The sequence below is a fragment of the Mastigoproctus giganteus genome, chromosome 5 (assembly GCF_048544385.1).
Source record: "Mastigoproctus giganteus isolate SK-2022 chromosome 5, ASM4854438v1, whole genome shotgun sequence".
Lineage (NCBI taxonomy): Eukaryota > Metazoa > Arthropoda > Arachnida > Uropygi > Thelyphonidae > Mastigoproctus > Mastigoproctus giganteus.
Genome location: NC_143579.1, coordinates 56649118 through 56674379, shown reverse-complemented (window position 1 = coordinate 56674379; position 25262 = coordinate 56649118). Strand labels below are relative to the sequence as shown.

The following is a 25262-nucleotide window of genomic DNA, read 5'->3' as shown; positions in this document are numbered from 1 at the left end:
AGTGACAGATAAAGTACTAAATTTACAACATCTTTACAATTGAAAGCACAGTCCAATCAACAAAATCAATAATGGGCCCTGACTGATGTTAAATAACTGATATGATCCCTGAGAAGCTTCTTTCAAAAATATTACCAAGAATGAAAGATACCAGTGGATGAATATCCATCTATATTGAAAAAGGCAACATTTAAATGCAACAAACCACCAGAAACATTATTGAAATAATCACTGGACTCTGGGATGTTTTCCCGTCCTCTAGAAACTGAGAACATTAGCGATTCTCAATCATAATAAGACAACTGAGGAAACTGTCACAGAATCTAATGATGAAGCATTGATACAGGGTGAGTCAAAAATAACTTAACATATATAACCTGCCTCTGGAACAGTGGCCACCCAGATACCAAAAATGTGATTTCATGTGATTTCTTCTTGTAAGGATACATCAAGGATCTCATGTTTGTATGACCAATGAAACAATGTATGAAATGTTTGTATGAAACAATGCATCGTGGCTGCCATTTCAACCATCAACAGTAATATGCTACAAAGGGTTTGGTATGAATTAGATTACAAGATTGATGTGTGCTGTGTGACACAAGGGGTGCATATTGAGCATTTGTAAGATAAAAGAAATAACTGTGATAGTTCCTTTACAAATTGGTTTTGTCTACATGTTCACATATAACCTAGTTACTGAATAATAAATTTTTAAGTGTTCAATTCTTTTTGAATCACCCTTTATTTTCCCAATTAATAAGGAGCTAAAGAAAAGATGAGCAATTACAGACAAGAGAGTTTGACATCTGGGGTGGACAACATCACAGTCTGTGATTAAGAACAATACAAACCCATCTCAATAAGGATGGAAACCTATAAGGTTCACAGCACAGGATATAAGAAGTAACTAACACTATATGCTTGGATTCTTCAGCATGAGAGGCCATATAATATATGTACCGGACTGACTTGCCTGGGGACAAATGTCTCTCTCTTAGAAACAACTAGGTTTGTCTAGGAGTCAACCCAAAATACCTAATTTCATTTTTAATTGCATAACATTACACATAGGTGAATCCATTATTCATTAAAAACTCAAAGGCACTGTTGTGACCAGTTTCAGAACTATTTGGTTCTACCATAGACAACGGATCGCTTCAATGAGCAACCTTTTGTCAAATGGTGATCAGCAAGGTCACTAATCAGAGCAGAGGCTGGCTGAATGACAACAGGATGATTAAAGGTGCATTAATAAAATAACTGTCACTTCCATAACCATCTGCGATGCCCAAGTCATCCTGAATAAGTGCTGATTGGCTTTGATCACTAAATCCTTTCCCAATCTTAATATAATATCATCTGCAAATTTTGACATCATGCTCTCTATCCAGTCATCGATGTCATTTAAGAAAATTAAGTGGTCCCAGTACAAATTCTTGTGGGATGCCACTTAAAACTAGCTAAATCTGAAGTTTAACCACAATGCACTGTCCTGTGCTTTACAGCCACCTTGAGATCCAACTAAGGATCTCTGTGATCTCAACGCAGTTACAAAGCCTCTCACAAAAGACTAGCAAATGCTTTGCTAAAACCCAAATAAATAAGCCTCAAGATTTTCTGCATCCAGCATATGAGTGACTTTTAAAAATAGTCAACCAAGTTAGTTAAACATTTTTTCTTCACAAAACCCGAATTCCATTTCTATATAAATATTACATGCTTGATCATTCCTCAATGATTTTCCCTACTGAGTCAGAATGACCAGTTGACAGTCAGTCACTTTGCTTCTAAAACCACTTTTATGTATTGGCAAAAACGTTAGCACTGGTGCAGTCAAAGGAATCTCCCAAGTCCAATGATGCTCTCAAAATTAATCTTAATCATTCAATGCACTCTCTGGCTGTTTCCCTGAAAATTAATAGCTAAATGCCACCAACTCCAAAAGCATTAATCTTCTTTAGGCTCAAAGGTTTTACTGATACTATATTCCATATTTTCAATACCACTTTTCATGCTTTCTAGCTTCATTCACACAACCTCTCCCGACATGGTCTTTTATCTGTAAATATAAAGTACTTGTTGCGTGCAGGCATTTGCATGCAACACCTGCTGATTATCTGTCTTTCCCATATCCATTGCACAAGAGTGAGACTAGATTTAAACAAAAAACTCCTTATCACCTGTCTTTGCTCTCCTTAGCAAGCACTCTCATAATTAGCCTTTGCTAACATAACCTTTTCTGTAGTACTATAGGCTTCAGTACTTTCCCATACCATCTTTTCTGCTGTATTAAATTGACTGGCTCATTATTCATCCACCTTGTGCTATTTTCTTAATGGTGTATGCATTTGTGACGTCTGACTAAAGATAAATTATATCTTTAGGTATTCATATTTATTTACTCTGTGGGCTATTCCCCCACAGAAGGCATATAGCACTAAGCTGCTATAGTCCCCTTCCCTGAAATTGAAACCAATTCCTTTGCCTTCAATAACTCCTACCTCTCCTCAAACTTAACTCTGCAATCACTCCCTGATAATGGTTCCTTTATTTTCAGCCCCTTCATTGCCATGAAGCCATCTGGGTCTGTGGGCGATGATCAGGTCTAGAACATTTTTATGCTGATACAAATAGTAATCATCAGGTTGATTTTAAAAGTATTCCCCAGGGTAGGTTTCCCTCCCACCTGTTCCATTCAATAAGGGTCAAATCACCCATAATAAGAAATTCATCCTTGCTCACCCTTTTGATCTGCACATAGAGGCTCTTGTGGTCTCCTGGTCTATGTATTACTCCCATTCTTATTAAACCTTTTCTTCCAACTAACTCACAGCACACAGATTCTATATCATCATGTGTAACTTCCAAATCTGTGAAAGCTTTTATTGCTTTCAGGCTGCTTTTGATAAGAAGCATGACCCCATCATCCTATCCCTCCAAAATAAATATGAATACCTACTACCCCATATTTCTGGGTGATACTACATTTTCATTAGTCCTACTATGTCAGCATTAGTTGTTCTAAACAGGAGTTCAAATTTTTAAATAACCCAGGAAGATAATTACTCATTTTAAGTCATGATTAAGAAAACCTATTCCCTTTACCCTTGAGAGTAATTATTTTTTAATAAATCCCACATCAATAGACATATAAAATGATCAGTCACCTAACTGTTCCTTTACTTGAACACTCCCTAATACACAGCTGATAACCAGATTGTATTTTTATTATTTTTTTTATTGTTTCTATATATGTTATCGTACAAAACGTCATCCAGTAAATCAAGGAATATTCTGGTATTAAGTGAGCTGCCAACCCACAAGTTCCAAATGATACATGGAAAATTAAAATCCCCACAAGACATTTTGATTTGTCAGCCTCCTTTATCTGTTAGCTATTCATTATTCTTCAATCACTTGGCCTATGAAATACTCCTGCCCTTCTTTCTGTAAATACTGTAACCATCATATTGAAATACAGGCAACCCCCCTGTAATACGGTACTTCTACAACATGGTTTCGCTGTAACACGATTGATAAAGTGCACAATCCTCGCACAACACGGTACTTATATAACACAATTAGAGAATTGCAGCAAACCTCGCATAAAACAGTATTTTTGATCTTTTGTGCAGGGAAACACTGCTATTATGTTGGATGTAATTTTTAAACATTTCCATTCTTTTTTGTGAATCCCTGCTTTTGGCTCGATAATCGTTATGCAAAAAAAAAAAAAATAAATAAATAAATAAGGGGAAATCCCCGTGTTAGGTTCTGTTCTACTGACCTTGTGGAAAATTCTAGATTTAAGTTATCGAAACGTTGAAGTAATGTTCCTGCCACCCAGTAAAACTTCTTTCATTATATCTGCCTTTGAAACATTACATCAGAAAATTGTTACAATGGATTTTGGAAAAAATTTATTCCGAATTGAACTGATTGAAAATTGAAGTGATGGAGGCATGGAAACATTTTTCAATTGTGGACTGTATTGGAATCATAGCTTTATCGCCAAAAGAAGTAAATCCATCAATATTAAATGAGTGTTGGAGAAATGTATGACCGAGTCAGTTCATTAAGGAAATATGATCAAACTGGCCGAAACTGAATCGGTATTATGGTAGAACTTGCTAAGTCGGTAGGATGGGAAGGTTTTGATGATATGACTTACTGAAGCCCTCGTGGGTAGCACAGTTGGTAGAATCGTTTTCATCCCCATACCGGGTGGAAAAGACCTAAGTTCAAATCCCATCAATGAGAGGAGGAATTTTTATAGGTCTTTTTCACATGGCGGAATAATTCGGTCTCAGGCAAGGGTAGCGTGGCTTTATCTCCCGTAAACTGGTTTTTTGTCCAGAAAAATAGAAAATCACCTCAGGACACACAGAGCAACACAGCCTTAGCTGCAGAAGCTCCTCGAAAAAAAAATAAATAATAAATAAAATAATAATAAAAAATAAATAAAAATAAGATATGATTCCTAAAGACGTTCAAGAATTACTGGTAGAAAAAGAGGCTGGAGAAGCGGATTTGGTGGAAATGGTATCGGAAGTAAATCAAATTAATTCAGAGGATGATGAAATCTAGAATGGTGTATTTTTGTCAGTTTTGTTAACTAAATGGTGTATTTTTGTTAGATCTTGGAACATAACCACCCTTTTTGTACTGGTTCTTATAACAAGTAAAAAAAAAATAAATAAAATAATAATAAAAAATAAATAAAAATAAGATATGATTCCTAAAGACGTTCAAGAATTACTGGTAGAAAAAGAGGCTGGAGAAGCGGATTTGGTGGAAATGGTATCGGAAGTAAATCAAATTAATTCAGAGGATGATAGCACAAATGAAAATTCTGAACTTCCAAATTTTACTCTAAAAAGTATATGGTAAGGCATAAAGTGAGCTGGGCAACTAGAATCTTATTTTTTGAATTCAGATTCTTTGACTGAAAGGAGCCCAAAGTTCAAAAGGGAGCTTCAGAAAGTATTTTTTTTTTTTTTTTTTTTTTTTTTGATTTGGTAGTTGTTGGCGCATCGGCTTCTGTGGCCATATTGCACCTCCCAAGGTTTTTGCAGTACTTTGATCCAAGCCCGAAGCGAGAATCGAACCCGCGACCTTTGGGTTGCCGGGCAGGTACTTTACCCACTCGGCTAGCCCGGTCGGCTCAGAAAGTATTAGTTTCATATGATGAAATTACAAATATCTACCAAGTAAAAGCAAGCAAACCCAGATTAACAATTTTTTAAATAGAGTAGAAGATATACGAAATCTAGAATGGTGTATTTTTGTCAGTTTTGTTAACTAAATGGTGTATTTTTGTTAGATCTTGGAACATAACCACCCTTTTTGTACTGGTTCTTATAACAAGATTTTGCACTATACAAGATTTTATAGGAACCTAACTACCATGTATGGGAGGATTACCTGTACTGCTTCCCAAATATTGGAGTAACACCATGTTTCTGTTATACCCACAATTCAACATTTGAAGACAACCAATAGTTCGAACATTTAACTTAGTTTCTAAGTTAAATTTATTAACATATACTCCTAGCATTAGTGTGTAAGGCAAATAAATCAGGGACTGTTTTTGTGTTTTTAGTAACTTTTACACAGCACATGTAATTGCTACTTCCATACAAATCCCAAACAGGCTTTGAAATGTCTTCTCCCCTGATTTTCAGGGTACTGAATATCACTACAGAAGCAATACAAGAATCAATTCTACTTTTGCTTATGACTGTCATTAAGGTGACAGTCATAAGCAAAAACTTCTGTGTTGAAGTTATGCTTTATTTAATTTTTATAAAAAATTAACTTGCTAAAGGGTAGGGATAGCTAGCAGTATTCCATGCAGTCCTGTAACCAAGCAGGGTCCTCTCTTTCTCAGAATGAGGTTCTGCTTTGTTGTTATCATATTGGATAAAAATAACCATAGTAAAGTCAACTAATAATGAAAATAAAATCATAAATGAACCAAAATGAAATGAATATAAAGGACTAATTAGAAACACACTTAGAAACTCAAGTTAAAAAAAAACAAAAAAAAAACCATTAGTTATCAGTTTGAAAAAGAAATGAAATAAAATTGAAAAAAATTACAATAAAAGCACACATGTTTATAAATTATGCATGTCTGTTTCTGTTCTTTCCTCATTTTTATATTTTTTATTCATTACTGCACTATAAAGCTTCTCATATGCAATCAAGTTTTATGTTTTGACAGTTTTTAATTTTAATCAGTTTCGTTTAATCTAATTACAATTTCACTATTTTTTTTTTTTCATGCTTCTTGGTTTATTTTACTGAGTTCATTTTTATCTAGATTTGTGGTTTTACAAATTTCCTTATGTACTGCTTTTTATTTAATTGTCATTCATTTAATCCAATTGGTTTTATTTGAATACTTCAAAATTATCTTTATTTAATGTAAAGTATGCTCATTGACAAGTATTAAGGAAGGGGTGGGGGATAAAAATAATTACAGTGGAGGTTATTTGGTAAGGTGTGACTTCATCTAACCTCATAATACAGGTCATCTGCTAACTAAGAAGCAACTTGTTATCTCCTTCCTAAAGTCACTCAATCAATCGGAAGGGAGTGGAAAAGAATGACAACTGTTATAGTCTGCAAAGTAAAAAAAAAAAATACTTTAAAAATTAAAATAATTGTATCAGATAATTTATGTGTAGCCCCATGTTCTGTGGGTACAGGTCCAAGTCATAGCTAGCTACCAAGCAGTCTTCTTGTCTCCTCTCATGGCAACAGTGACTCCCAATAGGAGGATGAGAGACAGAAACCATGATTTTCAAAATTAACGGCAAGCACCAAAATAGATAAACTGTAAAAAACAAAATGAAAATGTTTTTAATTATTTAATATGAATTTCATGACCTATGGAGAACATTTCAGGTTACCAGCTAACAACTAGTAATGTGTTGCTTCCACTCCCCCTCACATCAAAATTAAAATCAAAAATAAATTTTTCCCAAACAAATACATACAATACCTTAATTTTTTTCACTTATATTTTTTAGGTTGTTTTAAGTAAACCTAAAATACAGCTCTTTTCAAAGCAACACTTTCTTTCATTTAAGAAATCTTTATAAGTTGCTGAAACATCATGCCTCAATTATGCCATATCAGTAAAGAGAAACTGCCAAGAAATGCCTACATTTTGTACGTTACATCTAATTCCAAGTTTACACAACTCAAGAGTTCAGTATGAACACAAATGTAAAATTTGAAAAAAATTTTGGGAATCACTGATTACCCCACACTCATAGATCAAAACAGTGGGACTAAATTAGGGGCAGGCAGGTGACTCAGAGCAATTTTTCATGCTAAGGTTTACTGGCAATACCGCTTAACCAGTCTGCTGCTCCCCATATCCTCCCTAAAATAAAAAAAATAACATCCAACAGATACAATTTAGGCCCTTTGTGACCAAACCAAAATTTCAACGATTCTGTATCTGTATGCTGAAGTTCTGTGCCCCAATAGGTAAGTTTGTGACAGCTTCAAGGAGAGTTATTATGACTATGCCATCATGGGTCACCCTAAATAGTATCCAATTTGCCTTCCCTTGTCCATAAACACACTCACTAACTTAAATCATCTGGCTTGAACTAAAAATTTTGTTCCTCTTTTCCCAAGTATAAAACTAGAAATGCCTGTCAACGTAGAAAAAAAAAATGTCAACCTTCCTCACTGGCTGAAAAGTTTGACAACCTCTACAAGTTTATTTTTTATGTACACCTGTATAACTTCTGAAATTTGAGGCCTTAGATCTCTCAAAGTAATTGTTGGTAAGAATTAAATATTCCTAGGCTGGTGCCCAAGACATTAACATCTGCATAATTGCAGAGCTAAAATCTGTGCCAGCAAGTGCAAAATAATGAATGGTTCCCCAAGAGCAATGCAATCATTTATCCACAATGATACTGACAAGCACACAACATGGTAATTGTACAATGCCTCCCTGCATTGGTACATGTGTAGGGATACAATGCTGAAGCAGTAGTAGGGGGAACACTGATGTGAATATAATCTTCCCTGTAGTCTTCGTTCCAGTAAAGCTGTGACCAAGTATGACAGTGTAAAGAATGACCTTTTACAATTGCAGAAACTTGCTTACATCTTCATTACAGTAGAGGGACAGAAATCCAAATGGCACTACCAGTAAACATATATGAAAGCTCTTTGTAAAACTGTTTGATCTCCACAGTTCAAGTAGACAATTCTGGAAAGCATGTTTTTTCAAAATTTTTTGCCAGGCTGGAAGTGGATACAGAAAGGCACAACAGTACTGTTAAACAGATAAAGCATATTTCAGCATATCTATCTGGTAGTATGAGTAAACAAAATGTGTATATCAACTTTCTGCTCATTTCAACACTAGTTCATTCACATTCTCTCTCTCTCTCAAGAATAACAGATCAGGCACCATCATGAAAAGGCAGCACTGTAGCCACATTACTCTAAAAGAGCAGTGTGACCTTTGTAGATAACATTCCATAAAAGATTTGACTTATAATCTTAGATTATAAATCAAATCTTTGATAAAATGCAGAGGTTCCAAAATGTAAAGCACACTTCATTTTTTGGAGAAAGGTGGGATGTGTATTGTTTTTAAGCATTTTAACAAAATATAGACAATTTTTTTTTAAAAATCCTCTGTTGGGTTCAGTTGTTTTGTTTAATGTACTGAAGTGTGTATTAATTTATGAAAGTGTACATACTCATTGCTAAATAACATCAAATCAATTTATTTGCCATTGTTCTGGAGGATGGAATGTGAAAATTAAGAAATATTTTAAGGAAACACAAGCTATTAAGGTAGGGAACCTCTGGATTAAATTAATTACAATTATGTCCTTATATGAAGGAGGGGAAAAAACATTAAAGTAATAAAAATTGATTTTGTACCTTCTTATGCTGCCCTTTTCAACAGAATCATTCTTTTATCAAGCATCAGAATTATCTATAAAACAAAGGCTATACTCTTGGAATACATTACTCTCAAGTCTAATCACATCAGAATTTTATCTCAACACAGCTTTTGGAATTCATCTTTTTTGGTCAGCATAAAGCTAATGCATATGCTTGCAGGTCTTATCACCTGGTTTATATACAAATACACTAAAAGACTGTACTTAAATTTAATAAGAAAGTAGCTAATTTTGATGGGCAATAGACTTATTTTATCTTTAATATTATGATCATGGAATAAAAAGCTTAGGTGGCACCACATATACCACTATAGGTTGAAAAAAAAAAAAAAAAAAAAAAAATTCACTTGAGAGGTACCTTCAACCATAGTTTGAACTATGTACATGTAAACAAAAACATTTTTCAAATGTGCAAATGACAAAGTTCAAATCCAAGGAAACAAATGATGTCAAATATAACACACTTTAACTCATTTTTGGTAATATTATAACAGCCTAAGTATACAAGTTTAAAATGTCTTTGGTAAACTGAATGATTCTAAGAGTACTAATGAGATTAGCTATGTTCTGCCATGCAAGCAGAACAAAAGCTAACTCATTAGGATCTAAGGCATGAGCTATTTGTGAAATACTGTTGTTAGATTTCAAGAGCTACTCATTAATACATCTGGATAATACAGATATATTGAATAAAATAAATTTTCTGTTTATACTCCAGGATCATCACTGTGTTAACATTAATTTCATTATTGATATAATAGCAGGGTAAATTACCGCAATAAATACAATTCTCGCCACACACAGATTTTGCCAAGTTAACTAAGAATGGCAATCTTATGCCAAATTTAAAGATCAGCTTTAACTTAGCAAACAAATATACACAGAAGTATCTTGATTAGAGAATAAACAGGTATTATAAAAAATTTATAAATCAGAAATGTTAGCCATAATTATTTTTTCTCTTGCAATTTATAATTAAATACCTCTTACAAAATTAGCAAATCTACAATTAATTGGTGATTACTGTTTAGTCCCTGTTCCCTTCAAGCTAAGAACATTCAGTGTGCTCACAGCACACCACATGCATGTTGTGAAAGCAGTTGGACACAAACATATGCTTCACTTGTCAGCATTACCATTATTTTTTTTCTCTAATAAATATTCTAAAGAAAAAATATTCAATGACATGTGAGGGAGAATTTGATGTTTATTTGTGTAAACTGTAGACATGTCACATAGCTGGTATGATGGGGATTAATTTAATCCAGTATTAAAAATATAATAAAGTCTGATATCTGAACACAAAAATTGGTGCCAGACTTGAGTTCTTTATAAATCATGAAGGGCTGGCACAGCCAAAGTCAAAATACAAAATGGACAAATATACAAGGAAACAAACACACTCAGAACAACTGACTTTCAATGCATATATCATTAGGAATAGCCATTTTATTTTATTATTAGGAGTTATACAGTAGGAGCTGATTTGAAAACAGGAATTGGTTACCATTAATTTCTAATGTAACATGCAGAATCTAAACAAAATATCAATACATTGACTTTTCTGCCTCACTCCAACTAAACACTCTGTAACCATATGTACAGTAGCTTCATTTGAATTGTATAAAAGACCTCTGTGGTTGAGAATCATGATGAAGGAAAATAAAACTTGGATATTATACAAAAGAGAATCAAATTATAAACACAAGCTTTTTCCTATTGAATATGAGAATGGAAGAGAAGATTTATTAATTTCCCAAAAGCTTCATATGTATATTTTTATAAGTACTGGTGGCAAAACAGCCTAATCATGTTTTCTTAACTTCAATTTAGATGAACACAGTTAACACTACTATTACACTGATTAAAGCTGTTTACTGCAAACATGTTTCAGACAGTTTGCAACAGTCCTTCAATCAGATCAGCACCAATACCTGCTTTTGTGCAGCACCCATTAATTTGTGATTTTAAGTTACATTAGTCAATTTTAAGTTATGAAGGACTGGTGCAAACTTTTAATGTGAGAACAAGATCACAACTAACAATTCTTATAAGTCCACTAAACAGAATAAGAGAAACACTTCACCATGTGTAATTAAAAGATATTCATTAAATTTAGAATATCTAAACAGAATAGCAACAATAGAATTAAATTATAGCATAACCATACATTATGAACTATTGAGATATTTAATTATGATGAATAAACTGGAAAATTAACATGCTGACTTGCATGCAACCTACATTCCCTAACACAAGCACTTACATCAGTAACTTATTACTTTTTCAATTTATTCACTATAACCTAAATTCTCTATCATTACTCTGTGTTTAGACCTCTAAAATTTATTAAACATCTGTTAACACACAGTGACGTATTTCTCTTATCTTATTTGGTGTAAACTGTCCGAAACAAATGACTGTTATAATAAAGTTTTAATAAATGTAGTTATAGTGCTAATCCTGTGCTCATCCATATATATAGCCTTTACAGCAACCTGCAAATAATCCATTAGCTTTATACATTTTAAGCTCTTTAAATAAGTTTTTTTATATTTAAAAGTTTCCCCCTGGTTTGATAATAACTGCGACTAAATTATATTTCTACTCACTGAAAAAATTTATGAATATGCATATCTTTCAAATAATTGCCAAATAAGACATTAACATTACAAGACTGACTAACTTAATTATATTTATAAAGCTCCTATAAAAATATTCAACATATACACTCCACCTTATTCAAAACACTCAAGAAAGCTTAAAACTTGTAATTTCCCATTTTAATCAAACAAAATTCCCAGTTATTTCATATTACTTTATGCACATTAATATTCATTCTTCTGAATGAATATTAATAAGATACTCAAATAAGAAAAGTGAACTTAAAGTGTGTGCTACTTTTGTCACACACTGCAGAAAAGCTAGGCAAAACATACGAAAATCTGAAAAGTGTTCATCTGTAAATGAAAGTGTTACTAATATAAAAAAAAAGGATATTGAACGTAAGCAAAACCTCGAGGTCTATGGTTATAGTAATCCAAGGGTACGTAGACATCTGTTATGGGGCCATATTTATCAAAAAGGCTTCTCAGTTCCTCTGGTCTAAACCAAATGGGGAAAATGTATGTAATATGATTTCAGAATTCTTTCAGTATAGGAATCATACATGGGGATGAGAGAAATTGTTATATATCGATAAAAGGTTAGTTATGGGGGAACCTCTTTCTCCCAGATAAAAAAAAAAAAAAGTCAGCAAATATTAATATTTCATGTGAACATTAGTTTTTATGGATAAAATTTCTTAGATTAACATGAATAAATGCATTAATAATAATGAATTCAAAGCACCAAATTATATGCCCAGATTAAGTTACAAAATATTTTGCATTCTTTCGTTTCGCTACACAGTATATTGATTTTTATCCTTTTTATCCATTATAAATAAATGCTATTACTGAGTAAAACAATATTCTTTTATCACAATACAGTAGAACGTCAGTTATCCAGAATAATTTATGTCAGACCTCTTCCAGATAGCAAAATTTTCCAGATAATCGAACGCTAGGTAAAATTAAATAAATTCTGTTATAATGTATTAAGGTAAAAGAAAGACTTTAAATAGCATGAAAAAAACAAATTTATTTAATTTAAAATAATAATAACTTATGCATAAAAATTTGCACATTTGCATACATATGTATATTTGGATAGGCATTGTACTGCAAATTTTATGTGGGAAAAATTTTAATTTTTTTAAAATGTTCGATCAGTTTTTGTTTCGTTTGTTGTAACTTTTTTTTTTTTTTTTTTTGCTGCAAAATCTCTCAAGTTCCTTAATAACATCAATTTGATTATATCACATTTTTCCTGGTTTTCTGCCAATTTCAGTGCTGTTTCTTTTTGTTGACATTTTACCATAAAAAAAAACTGAGAAAAATAATAAACTGCACAGTTCTGGGCCGATATTATTCTTACTGAATCTGGAGCAATGCAACATGGCAGGGGCACAATCTCCTGAGAGTTGCCGGTAGACATCACTAGTGAAACAGGGTGCCTCCGCAGTCAGGTGGGCAGGAGCAGCAGTGCATAGCACACGCTTCTTGATTAGACCGGGATTCGAGCCCATGACCACCAAATACGGAGAGGATGCAGATAGGTCAGGGAATGACCACCGCATATCCCCAGAGCAATATGGCCTTAGTTGCTAATGCTCCTAAAAACCAAAAATAACAAACATAACAACCAGTGAAACATTGGTCCATCTGCACCAGGGGCCCTAATTCTTGCCAGCAAAACATGTCCCATATTAAGCAACCATCGCAAATAAACATAATATGAAATGAAGAGAACAAAATATATTGTGGAAAATTGGGTTAACTTTAGTGAATATTTCCATTTAGTGAATGACTAAATTCTATCACTCATGGTTTCCAAGAAAACCCATTAGTCCTAACCCAACATTTCACCAGATATACGGTGTAAAAAACAGAAATACTCTCGTAGTATAATAAATATTTGTCTCAAATACAACCATTAATTAAAAAAAAGAAAAATCAGCCTTTCAAATTATTTTGGACAGCTGACATTCTACTATAATTTATGTCAACTCAAGTAGCTGAGGGAAGTAACTACAAATTATTCATAAATATTTTTGTGATAACTACACTTCTGATGTAGGTGACCACAATATGTATGAATAAATAAAATCTGAAAAGTGAAGCATACAAAAATTAACATTTTAAGTGGTTTTAAAACTTATGTAAAATTCTGCAGTTCAGCTGCACAAGATGCCCTTAATTTCTCTGTCCACTAAAACAAGAATCATTTCCATTATTCATTGGGTCAATGAGCTGGACAATATAGTAACATGTCATAATCATTTCACCACAGGTTCATAACTGCTCACAAACACTGAACTATTGTTATTAATTATTAGTTTCATTCTGATAAAGGAAAATTCAAAACCTAAGCATAAAATTTAAAGTTTTAAATATGCATTTATATATTAATAACTGCATATCAATTAAAGAAAAAGTTTATCAATTAGAGTGAAAAATGCTTCAATGGAACAGAAAAAAATAATAAAAGCAAAAACACATTTACTTTAAGAAATGTAAACATTCACATTAAGAAATCATGTTTACTGTTCCACAGAAAAAGAAATCAAGCATTGTAAACATGGGGAAACTGCAACTCAGTTACTTGCCTAAAAAAACACCACATCCATTTTAATCTGAAATAACATTCCTGAGATATAGGTAACACCAAAAAAGAATATATATTTAGCAAGAATAAATGAACAAGCATTTTAATACTATAACCTGTTTCTTTTAGTTTATTCCTATTATAAACAAGTCATGATAGCTGAGCAAATGAGATGCTGTGACTGCATCCTTGATAGATTTAAAGTATATAAGACAACTACTTTCTAAGTGTCTACTTTCAAGCCTTAGTGAGGAGAGAAACTCCCACTTGTTTGTATTAGGAAAAACTTAAAATAAGGTGTCTATACAGGCACCATTTTGTCAAAAAAGTGTTAATACAATAATTACATGTAATTCGCTATGGTAGGTATGAGAATTGAATATATGATGACTTTAATACGTAGTTGTTTTAAAACTCAAACTGATTTATTTAATATTAAACATGGGATGTTGGTTCATATAATACTACATTCATCCATGATTGGGTGTTGAGGGAATTACAGTCCTACAAAAATATGAGTTCCTCTTATAATTTAAGATTAGTAATTACACGTATATTTGATGCCATCTCTTCACAATTAGTATTGGCCACATGGTGAAGGGAAGCCTAAAGTTTTTGCTACACCAGCCAAATAAAATAAAAAAAAATAAAAAAAAACTTTCCTTAACTCCCTTCTCATGTAGGTATCTATCCAGTTGACCTTCCAATCTCCAAACTATCACCTCAACCACCAATGGAGGCAACTTAATCCATTCTTAAACTTCTCCCCCCACAATTTGAATATGCTCCCCCTAGTTCTGGAATAATTTATATGGGTGAAAATATCTCCCTCTCAGAGCCTTATAACGAAATCTGTAGCCCACATATTCAAAATCTTTCATCGCATGCATGTCCTTTTGTTGATATCACCAAGCACATTGTCCACCTTTGATCCTTTCATGGGGGGCTCAATGTTTTTTTTTTTTTTTTTAGGTGCAATCTCCATACTTAAACAGAGTATTCCAAAGGCAGTCTTACAATTACCTTACAGACAGATTATAACCACTATCCCTACAAGCAAATTTCAATAAATCACTAATAGGATACCATGGCCTTCCTTGGTGCCTCTCTATACTGCTCGGCAAATTTCATATCCAACCATATAACTCCTGAACCTTTTTCTTCCTCTATTGTTTTTAATTCAATCCCACCAAGTGGGCAAGTTGGTACTATTCCACAAGTATAAGATGCATTCTGCTGCATTAAAACTTAGCTGGCACTTTTCTGACCATTCCCCCCTCAAGTCTATCTAACCCGAAGAAGCACTGTTTGGCACTGATCACATACTCTACTTATCCTGACAGCTGCAAATTTTGATATCATGTCCCATATCCCTTTCATTGATATCATTACAAAAATTAGAAACAACAGTGGCCACCCAATACGGATCCTTGGGGAACTACAATTGTCAGACCAATCTGAAGAATAACCATTAATTGCAGGTCTCTGCCTCCTACTCTGCAGCCACCCTGCAATCCAACTAACGACTTTTCTTATTCAACTAAAGATTTTTCTCATCGCTGTCCACAATGAGATGTTATTGTGGAAATATTCCCAATATACACGATACTGTTGAATGGGGACAGTGCAATTTCTGTACCACCTCCGCGACAGAGTAGCCCACGCGTCGGGTACCTACTATCATCCCTCTTTCAAAATCGGTTAACTCACATTTATCCCTACTGACAATGAATTACCAACTATGTGAATGCAGTGTACCTATATACCTGTGAGAGCATCACATTGCCCAAGAACCACATATCCCCCAAATTTTGTCCTTTCAGTGTATATACCATCAACTCCAAGAGTTTTCACTTTTAAGGCTCTAGTTTTTCTAAAAAATTAACTTTTGAAATTTCAATATTGCTAATTTCATGGCTCCCAGCTTCACTCGCACAGTTTCTCCTCAATACAAAGGGTCTTTATTCTGCAAATATTGATACAAAGTACCTGTTCAACATCAGCTGGGTTAAGACTTTCCAGCATCCATACAGGAAACATCTAATTCATTTTTCTCTTTTGTATTCACACATCAAAACCTCCGTCCCTATTCTTCACACATTCATTCTCTCTCTTCCCCCCCCCCCTCTCTCAGTCAGCAATTTTTCATAATGTGCTTTAGCCAGCCTAACCTTTTGTGATACTATTACAAAAAAATATTAAAACATGTTTACACATTGAAAACTGTAGCTGTTATAAACTTCAGTAATTTATTGCTTATAACTTTCCTATGCCATCTTTTTCTGTTCTATTAAACCAGCTAACTCATCATTCATCCATCCATCTCAGCATCCTACTCATTATTTTTTTCTTAATGGTATATATGTATTCATAGCTTCTGTGACTATTGCTTTAAAGGTATACCTTTATTCTAATATATTTGTGCTCTCTCCCCAGTTGATAGAGACCATGTAGCAGCTTTGGCTATCATAATCTCCATTCCTAAAATTAAACCCATTCTTTTGCCTTCAACAACTGCTACCTCTCTCTCCTCATCGTCCAACTTAGAATTCCTTAAGTCCCTGCAAATGGTTTCTGTTCTGTCAGCCCTGTGACGTCATCTGATTCATAGGTGATGATTAAGTCTAAAATATTCTTTTATATTTTTACTAACACGTTAATATAAAATAGCATTCATCTAGTTGGTTTAAAAATTGTTTCACATGGTGAGTTTCGTTTCCACTTACTCTAATCAATTATGGACAAACTGAAATCATCACACTTGCTTGCCCATTCCACCTACATATAGGGATTTCCACTACAATCTGCTGGTCAGTAGCATAATTAACTTCACTCTCATTTTACCTTTGCATCATTTTACTTTGTGCCACACAAATTCTATGCTGACAAGCTTAATTCTTGACCCTGGGAAAGCCTGCACTGAATTTGTTTAACGAAACATCCATAATGAAACATCCCCTTTTTCATAGTGATACCATCTTTCCACTGGCTCTATTATGCCAGTGTTAGTTGTCTTAACTGGGAGTTTGAATTTACTCATTTTATCGACCCCTCACGTTACTGTAGACACAGTTAAAGTGTTCTTGTATAGCTTACACCCCTTAAAATTATTTAAATAAATTTCACTAGAATTAGCCTCCTATTCATTTGAAACACTGCTAATGTCAATACATTTTGCCAATAACAGCTGTAGCAGTAACAAACTCCTGGGATGTATGTTCAAGCAAAACTCTGATTCATATCTTTCCACAGTTTCCTTTTTGTGTCAAATCACTATCGCAAGATTTGACAATACAGTTAATTGGGGTTTTTGGATAACAAGCATTGTTTCTAATGACATTTTATGATATTATTATACAAAATATGTCAGAATTAAGAATATAATTCTGACTGGATATTACATTGTTTGGTACTATGTGGTCACAAAGAAACTGGATGCAAAAATAATTTCGATATCATATACTTTGATTTCAGGAAAGATTTTCATACTGCTGCAGTTGGAAGACTACTGTACAAGTTGGAGCAGTATGGCATTAAGGGCGGGTTGTTGATATGGTAAAGGGATGGTTGAGTGGGAGAAGAGAGAGTGGTAAAAAAAAAAATCAATGGAAACTGCTCTTTGTGGGCTAATATTATTAGTGGTGTCCCCCAGGGGTGTGTTGGGCCCATTGCTATTATCTGTATTTATCAATGATATTGATAAAGGTACATTAGGCTTAATGTCCAGGTTTGCAAATGATACGAAAGTTGGTAGAGTTGTTAATGACAGTAAGGACAGTATGCTACTGCAACAGGATCTGGAAAAGTTGAGCAGATGGGCTGAGAGGTGGCAACTGAAGTTTAACATTGACAAATCCAAAGTGGTGCATATGGGTAGCATTAACCCCAGAGTAACATGCCAACTGCGTGGTACTACACTCAGGGTAGTAGAGAATGAAAAATACCCGGGGGCAATTGTGCAGTCATATATGAAGTTTCCTAAGCAGTGCAAAAAAGGCTGCAAGAGTAGCTCATGAGGTCTTGTCAATTATACATAAGAATTTTGCTAACAGGGATAAGAAGGTTTGATCCCTTGTATAAGGCAATGGTCAGGCCACACCTTGAATACTGCATACAGGTCTGGAGGCCTCATTTTAGGAAAGTTGTAGAGCTGCTTGAATGAGTACAGAGAAGAGCAACAAGGTTAGTGAGTGGAATAAAGGGTTACTGTTACCAAAGAAGGCTTAAGTTCTGCAAATTGCAGTCTGGAGACGAGGCACCTACAAGGTGATGTGATTGAGGTGTATAAGGCCTTGAATGGTTTGAATCAAGCTCAACGCTGATGGGATTCTTCCTCAGATTCTGAGAATCTGAATCTGAGAATCTTCCTCAGATTCTCAGATTCAAATTGAGGAAAGACAGTTGTAGAATAGATGTGCAGAAATATGCCTTTAGCCAACAAGTGGTTGATTGCTAGAATAAACTTCCATCCGTTGTTGTGGAAGTTGACAGTTTAAATAAATTCAAGGCTGAACTAGACAAACTTTTGAAGTGGATGGGTGAAATGGGAAGGTTTTTTTTTTTTTTTTTTTTGGCTGATGCTATATAAGCTTGCTTTCTTGGATCATATGCCTGTGCTAATGCTAATAATGTTTCTCATTTTAATTTGGTGCCTTTTTTTTTTTTAATCCAAAAAACTATTGCTGAACTACACATTATTACGGTGCTTTGCAAGCTTGTTAGGTAGTTTAAGTAAATAGCAATCAAACAAAACTGAAACTTGCTAAATCAGTTACAATTTAATGGATGGATACCATTAGGTGATCCCTCTCCCTGCAAGGTAAGATAACAATTTCTATTAATGACTATTGTAATCATTCTAAATTGGCTCAAGATGCACACTGCATAACCAGCTCAAACTGAAATCCTGAATGACTTATTATGACCGTCCAGAGCTTTTTTGACAGTGAAGAAACTATTTATCAGGAATTTGTTCCAATATGACAAAATGCTTATTAACAATACTACAAGAGGCTGCAAAAATTTAAACTATGCTTACTTGTACAACAATAATTTGGGCTTCTGCCCTAAATTTATTTGCCGATTGAACAGTCAACAGCTGACTGCAGCCACATGGCAAAACTGATAAATAGTTTATTACTATTTAACAGCAAGAGCTTGTTAGTCCCATCTGTACAGTAATTTGTGAAGGCTAAAAAACAAAAAGGATCAGCTAGCTACTTTTCACTCACATCTATATAGTACATTTGCAAGCTGAAAAACATGGAATAACTCACAAAGGGAACCCTACTTCAACCTGGATGAGCTGGCCTTCAGAAATCCCCACCCCCCAATCATTGATGGGAATCAAATCTGGACCTCTCCAAAATGGCAGACAGTATTGTATTGGGCTGACTAAGCTGCCAAGGATTATTCATATTGTCACTCACATCTGTATGAATATTTTTCTTATAGTAGTATGCTTACAGAATGATTTGCATGTTGTACAGGCTGAGAAACCTTATTCCCCTCACCTGATATTGGCTGACTACAGCCTTTATTGAAGAGGACTTTAGAAATCAAAAACAAAAAGGATCAGCTAGCTACTTTTCACTCACATCTATATAGTACATTTGCAAGCTGAAAAACATGGAATAACTCACAAAGGGAACCCTACTTCAACCTGGATGAGCTGGCCTTCAGAAATCCCCACCCCCCAATCATTGATGGGAATCAAATCTGGACCTCTCCAAAATGGCAGACAGTATTGTATTGGGCTGACTAAGCTGCCAAGGATTATTCATATTGTCACTCACATCTGTATGAATATTTTTCTTATAGTAGTATGCTTACAGAATGATTTGCATGTTGTACAGGCTGAGAAACCTTATTCCCCTCACCTGATATTGGCTGACTACAGCCTTTATTGAAGAGGACTTTAGAAATCCTCTAGTTTTTGACAGGAATCAAACCTAGCCCTCTACAACAAATGGCAGACAGTGATGCATCATACCACAGAGGACATACAAAACTGGTAAAAAAAAAAAAAAAAAGATTTAAATGGCAGTGAAGCTTGTCACTCATTCATATTATCTATTTTGCTCGCAGGTCAATTTGCATGTTAGGTAGCTTAAAACCCCAAAATTAATTCAAGAGGGAAGGTGGCTTAAAAAACCTAAAATTAACTCAAGAGGGAACCCTACTCCATCCACCTGTGACTGGCTATCTACATAGATTATCTAAAGAGGACTTTAGAAATTCTTCCAATCATCGATAGGGGATTTACTAAATGCAAACCTCTCTAAATGAGCAGAAATGGTGATGTATCATATATGTTGCCAGAGGATATAAGTGCAGTTATTCACAAAGCCAACTGATGTACTGTTAATGATGTAGCTGGTGGTTTAGGCATCTCATACAGAACATATTTAGACTTTTTACAAGTTTTGAATGTTCAGATCACCATGAAGCTTATGTAGCATCTTCTCAACTATGAGCAGAACAAAATTCACATCTGCCAGATCACATCAGAAATAATGTTTCCTTTTCATGGTCATAGGCTGTAAAGAGATGAAAGCTGAGTTTGTGGTCATAAAATATACAAAGCAAGGCATGTCAATTCGGAAAAACACAGCCCATGCAGGTAGTATATACTTTTAATGAAAAATTCGAAAAATGAAAGTTAATAGAACCTATACTTCCTAGTACCATGCATGGGCTGAAGGCTGAGAAGGCAGAAGATACTTAAAATTTCAATAGATTGAAATTTTTGAGAAATACATGTGAAGGAAGGTTTTTCCAGAAAACAGAAGTAGAAAGAATAAATGATATAAATAAAACTGGTTCTGTGAGATTTGAAAAGTGGATGGTTGTGGCACATGTTCAGAATGGTGTGGAAGAGAATGGATAAATTACAGCAGCCAGGTTCAGAAGAAGAATTCTTGTGGAAGTATCTACAGAAAAAGCATGCAGCAGAAACAATGCCTATAAGACAAGTTCTGAGGGAAGCAGCCCACATGTGGAAACAATATTCCATGGTAGGGAGATTTCAATGAGTAATATTTGGAAGAAAAGTAATGCCAATAGTGGAAAAGAAAACTCAGTTTTTTTTATGTAGAAGCAGCACAATTTGTGATGCATTTATGCCAAGAGAGATAGATGAAATGGTAATCTCCAACAAAGACAGATTTTAATATATACACTAGTGTTCAAAGAAAGTGCATCACCTAGGAATTTCATATCTAACCCTTTTTTGCAATGGTATGTTACATTAATAACTAGAATCACAAATAGAAATATAAACAAAAGATATTTATTAATAGTTAAGGCAAAGCTAAGTAATATTTGACAGGTGCTCTCAAAATATTCCAAAACAAGCATTTGCAACCTTTATACAACAGTTTTGATAAACATGACAATTATGGCTGAAATGTTATCAGAACCCCTCGATTTGCTTCATTTTATCATTTTAAATGGAAAACAAAATAAAAAATTCACCAGGTGCAAACTAATATTTAGTTGAAATGCCTCTGGCCCTGATGACAGCAGCACACTGTTGAGGCATTGACAAGATCAGTTTCTGAAGATAATCAACTGATAGTTCATGGTTCCAAACACGAATTATGGATGCCTGAAGTTGACGAAGGGTCTTTGGTTTCCTTCTGGCAACTGCAGATTCTACACGATGCCAACAGTTCTCTATAGGATTCAGGTCCGCCCAGGCTGTTTCCTGGCCAGCTAACAGTTGTAATGGACCTTTCTTTCAACCATTTTTTCACCTGTAACAAATGTAAATACATTACTGTCGCACCTCTGATGCAGAAATGAAGCTAAACTACAGAAGTGCCTATTTACACTTTTTGCTCGATTTTTTCAGTTGTCCTGAAAGATGCAGTTACTTGGCAGGTTGAAATGGTCTCTAATGATTGGCAGCAATTTGTCTTCCAATATAGCCCGATATCCACCGGCATTTATGGAACCTTTTATAAACTGCAGGTGACCTACTCCACGATATGAAATGCACCCCCATATCATTTGGCTGGTAGGGAATTTCACTGTAAACACCATAGTCTGGATGGTATTCTTCACCATGTCTACAGTGAATCGTTTGTCTCCCATCAGAGCCATGCGGGTTGAATTTCTTCTCATCCGAGAAAATAACTGACTTCTACTGCTCTGGGGTCCATTTGACATGCTACTTATACCAAATTAATTGGACCTTTTTCATTATTTGTGAGGAGGGGATTCTTAGGATGATGGGCTACAAGTCCATTTTTGAAGAGGCATCTTTTGACTGTTACTGCACTTGCTACCACTCCTGTATGTTCTTCCCATTCTCTTTTCAGCTCAAATGAAGAAACTTTACAGTTTTTAAGGCATAAGCGCTTCAAAACACAGTCCTGTTTTGGTGCAGAGTTGTTTGCATCCGGTTCCTTTTTTCCTATCAGTAAAACCAGTATTCTTGAGTTTGGAAAGAAATCTACTCACTGTCGAGTGATTACAAGACACACTATAAGCTATATGACAGAAACAACATCCTTCCTCATGTAAAGAAACAATAGAACTCTTTCTTCGTGGCATCAACAACTCGCTATCCTGATACAAGCAAGGAATGACTGCAACTCCTGCAGTGTGCTTATATAGCTGAAAGTAACAGCTGATGCAATATTACATCACCTATGTGTGTCAATCTTATCTGATGCAATCTGTAAGAAATATTGCCATATACTTACTTATTTGGATGACAATTACAATTTTAAGGGGTGATGCACTTTCTTTGAACACCACAGTGTATTTTTTTTTTTTTTTTTATGTATAAGCAGTTCAATTCAATCAAACAAGATAACTGTCAGATAACAAGATTTATCTGACAGTTATTGTTTCCAATTTCTGTAAATCACATTGGTAGGTCTAAGAGCAATGTCATATTTAAGCCATCTAGGATACTGGATCAATACTAATTGCATTGTTCTTCTAGGGTCTCCCATAACTTTAGGGATGCTGGAACCATGCCCCTGCACACTTGGTAAACCAGCCTTGCTAATGCATGGTGCAATTTATGTCCCATCATCTTAATAACAGAGTTGTCAGTGGCATATGTACCCAGAGTCAGTATAATTTTTTTTTCATGGTGCATATTAGAAAATATGTAACTCACCACTTATTAGTAAAACTATAACTCACCATGGCTCACATTCCTCTTGGTATGAAATCAATAAAATGTTAAGTAAATATTTGAACATTTTTATTCCTTTTATTATAGAACACAAAGAAAGGGGCATTCAATATAAAGATTGTTTTTTTTTGTTTTAATTTTATACATCAAATTAAGGAAACTTACAAAAATGCAAGACCAAAATAATTTAGGTGCAAATTACACTGAGTTAGGAGGTTCAACATATTCACGGTCCAGATGCAGACTGGTCTGCCAATTGGTTTTCCCTGATATTGTGCATGGACATGTTACTACCTTTCCATGGATATGTTTCTGACTAAAGTTTCCATTTTTCCTGAATATATTTGGGATTTGTTTATATAATGCTTTGCTGGTTACATGCCATTAATACAAATTAACTATTATTTTACCATTTATTATGTACTATAAATGTTTGACAAATGCTAGAAGTCAATGCATAAACACTTATTTTCTATAGGACTTAGTCTTGCAAACCACAGCTTGCCAAATGCAGTACTTTTTACAGGAACAGGGTTTTTTTTTTTTTTTTAATGAAAAACTCAAACAAAAGGTATTAGAATCTACAATACATAGTACTGTGTGTGGGTTGAAGGTGGTAAGTTGAAAAAAAATCTTCTCCACCTTCAACATTGACATTAGATTTGAATTTCTGCACACTTTATTTTCAGGAAATACATGTGAAGGGAGGTTGCAATAATAAATGAGGAAGAAGAAAAGTTCTGCGAGTTTGAAACGAGATAGCAAGAGGATGCTGACTGGTTGCAGCACGTGTTCAGACTGGTTTCAAAGACAGGTGGGAGAATTAAGCCAATTCAGAAGATCAGTGCCCATGGAAGTATGCATAGAAAAGGCATACAGCAGAAACAGAATGTCTATGATACAGAGACTGAAGAGACTTTGTAAGAGATGGTTCATTAAAGAAAGTCTAGAAGCCTAAAACAGGTTATGAGGGCACTGCCCTGGATGTGCATACAACATTCTAAGGTAGGACAGATGAGATTTGTACAGGTGAGTAGCTGTTCAGAAGAAAAGTAACATGGAGAGCAAAGGAGAAAACCTAGTTTTTTAGATGCAGAGGAAGCAATATCTTTGATGTGGTCATGCCAAGAAAGAGAAGTCAGGGTAATCCCTAATAGACATGTGATCTTGTCTAGAAATCTTGGTGTCATCGAAGATAAGCAGAAGAATACTTTTTTGCGAGATATAAGACATAACTGAGTTTTAGAAGGAGAATTACCTGAAGATCAGCATTTAAGAATTTGGTAGTGGATATTCGAGAAGTTGAAGCAGCTATTGCAAGGCAAGGTTTCCCAAACTGGAAGATGGAATGCAATGTGCCATCATCAGCAAAACTATGGATAGGATATCTAGTCAATGGAAAAAGGTCATTAATATACAAAGGGAAAAGAGTGGGAGAAATTAATCTTGAGGAGTGCCAGCTTTAGTGGAGAAGTTGGAAAACAGTCTACCATCACCTGCAGCAAGCAGTCAGAGAGATAACTGGATACCCAATTATAAAAACAGTCTGCAATCCATAAGATGGAAACATATTCAGAAGACCTTTACTTATTAAAAGCCTCTGAAATGTCAAGAGCAACTTCTTGGGTTTTACCAAACTCAAGATGGATAAAATAAGCCAGTATATCATCAATGGATGATATACACTGGCCATCTATAATGGATGATTTACTACCATCCCAATGGAATGCACAATGGCAATCATTAACCAGTGGGTGCTACTATAGTGTGTGGTCTACTGCCACTATAGCATACAGACTACTGGCAATATATCATGCAGTCTAAAGGACACTATAGTGTATGCTAAAAATATGATATATGAAAAATATGAATGGGCTAAAAACACAAAATTATGTGCTAAACGATTTTTAATAAAGACTAAATATTAGCTTAAGTGATATCCTTTA

The 25262-nt window shown here is 34.5% G+C and overlaps 1 protein-coding gene across 4 annotated transcripts in view; it reads right to left on the bottom strand.

Moving 5' to 3' along the window:
• LOC150085413 (serine/arginine-rich splicing factor 10-like) overlaps nucleotides 1-25262 on the bottom strand; it is a 129545-nt gene that overhangs the window by 95698 nt on the left and 8585 nt on the right. For 2 of the 4 annotated variants that reach the window (XM_090373210.1, XM_090373212.1), the window contains exon 2: nucleotides 11955-12059. The exons of the other annotated variants lie outside the window; for them this stretch is intronic. In XM_090373210.1, coding sequence (XP_090229336.1) covers nucleotides 11955-12059 — 105 coding nt within the window. The remainder of the gene's footprint in view (nucleotides 1-11954; nucleotides 12060-25262) is intronic. 4 annotated transcript variants of the gene reach the window in all.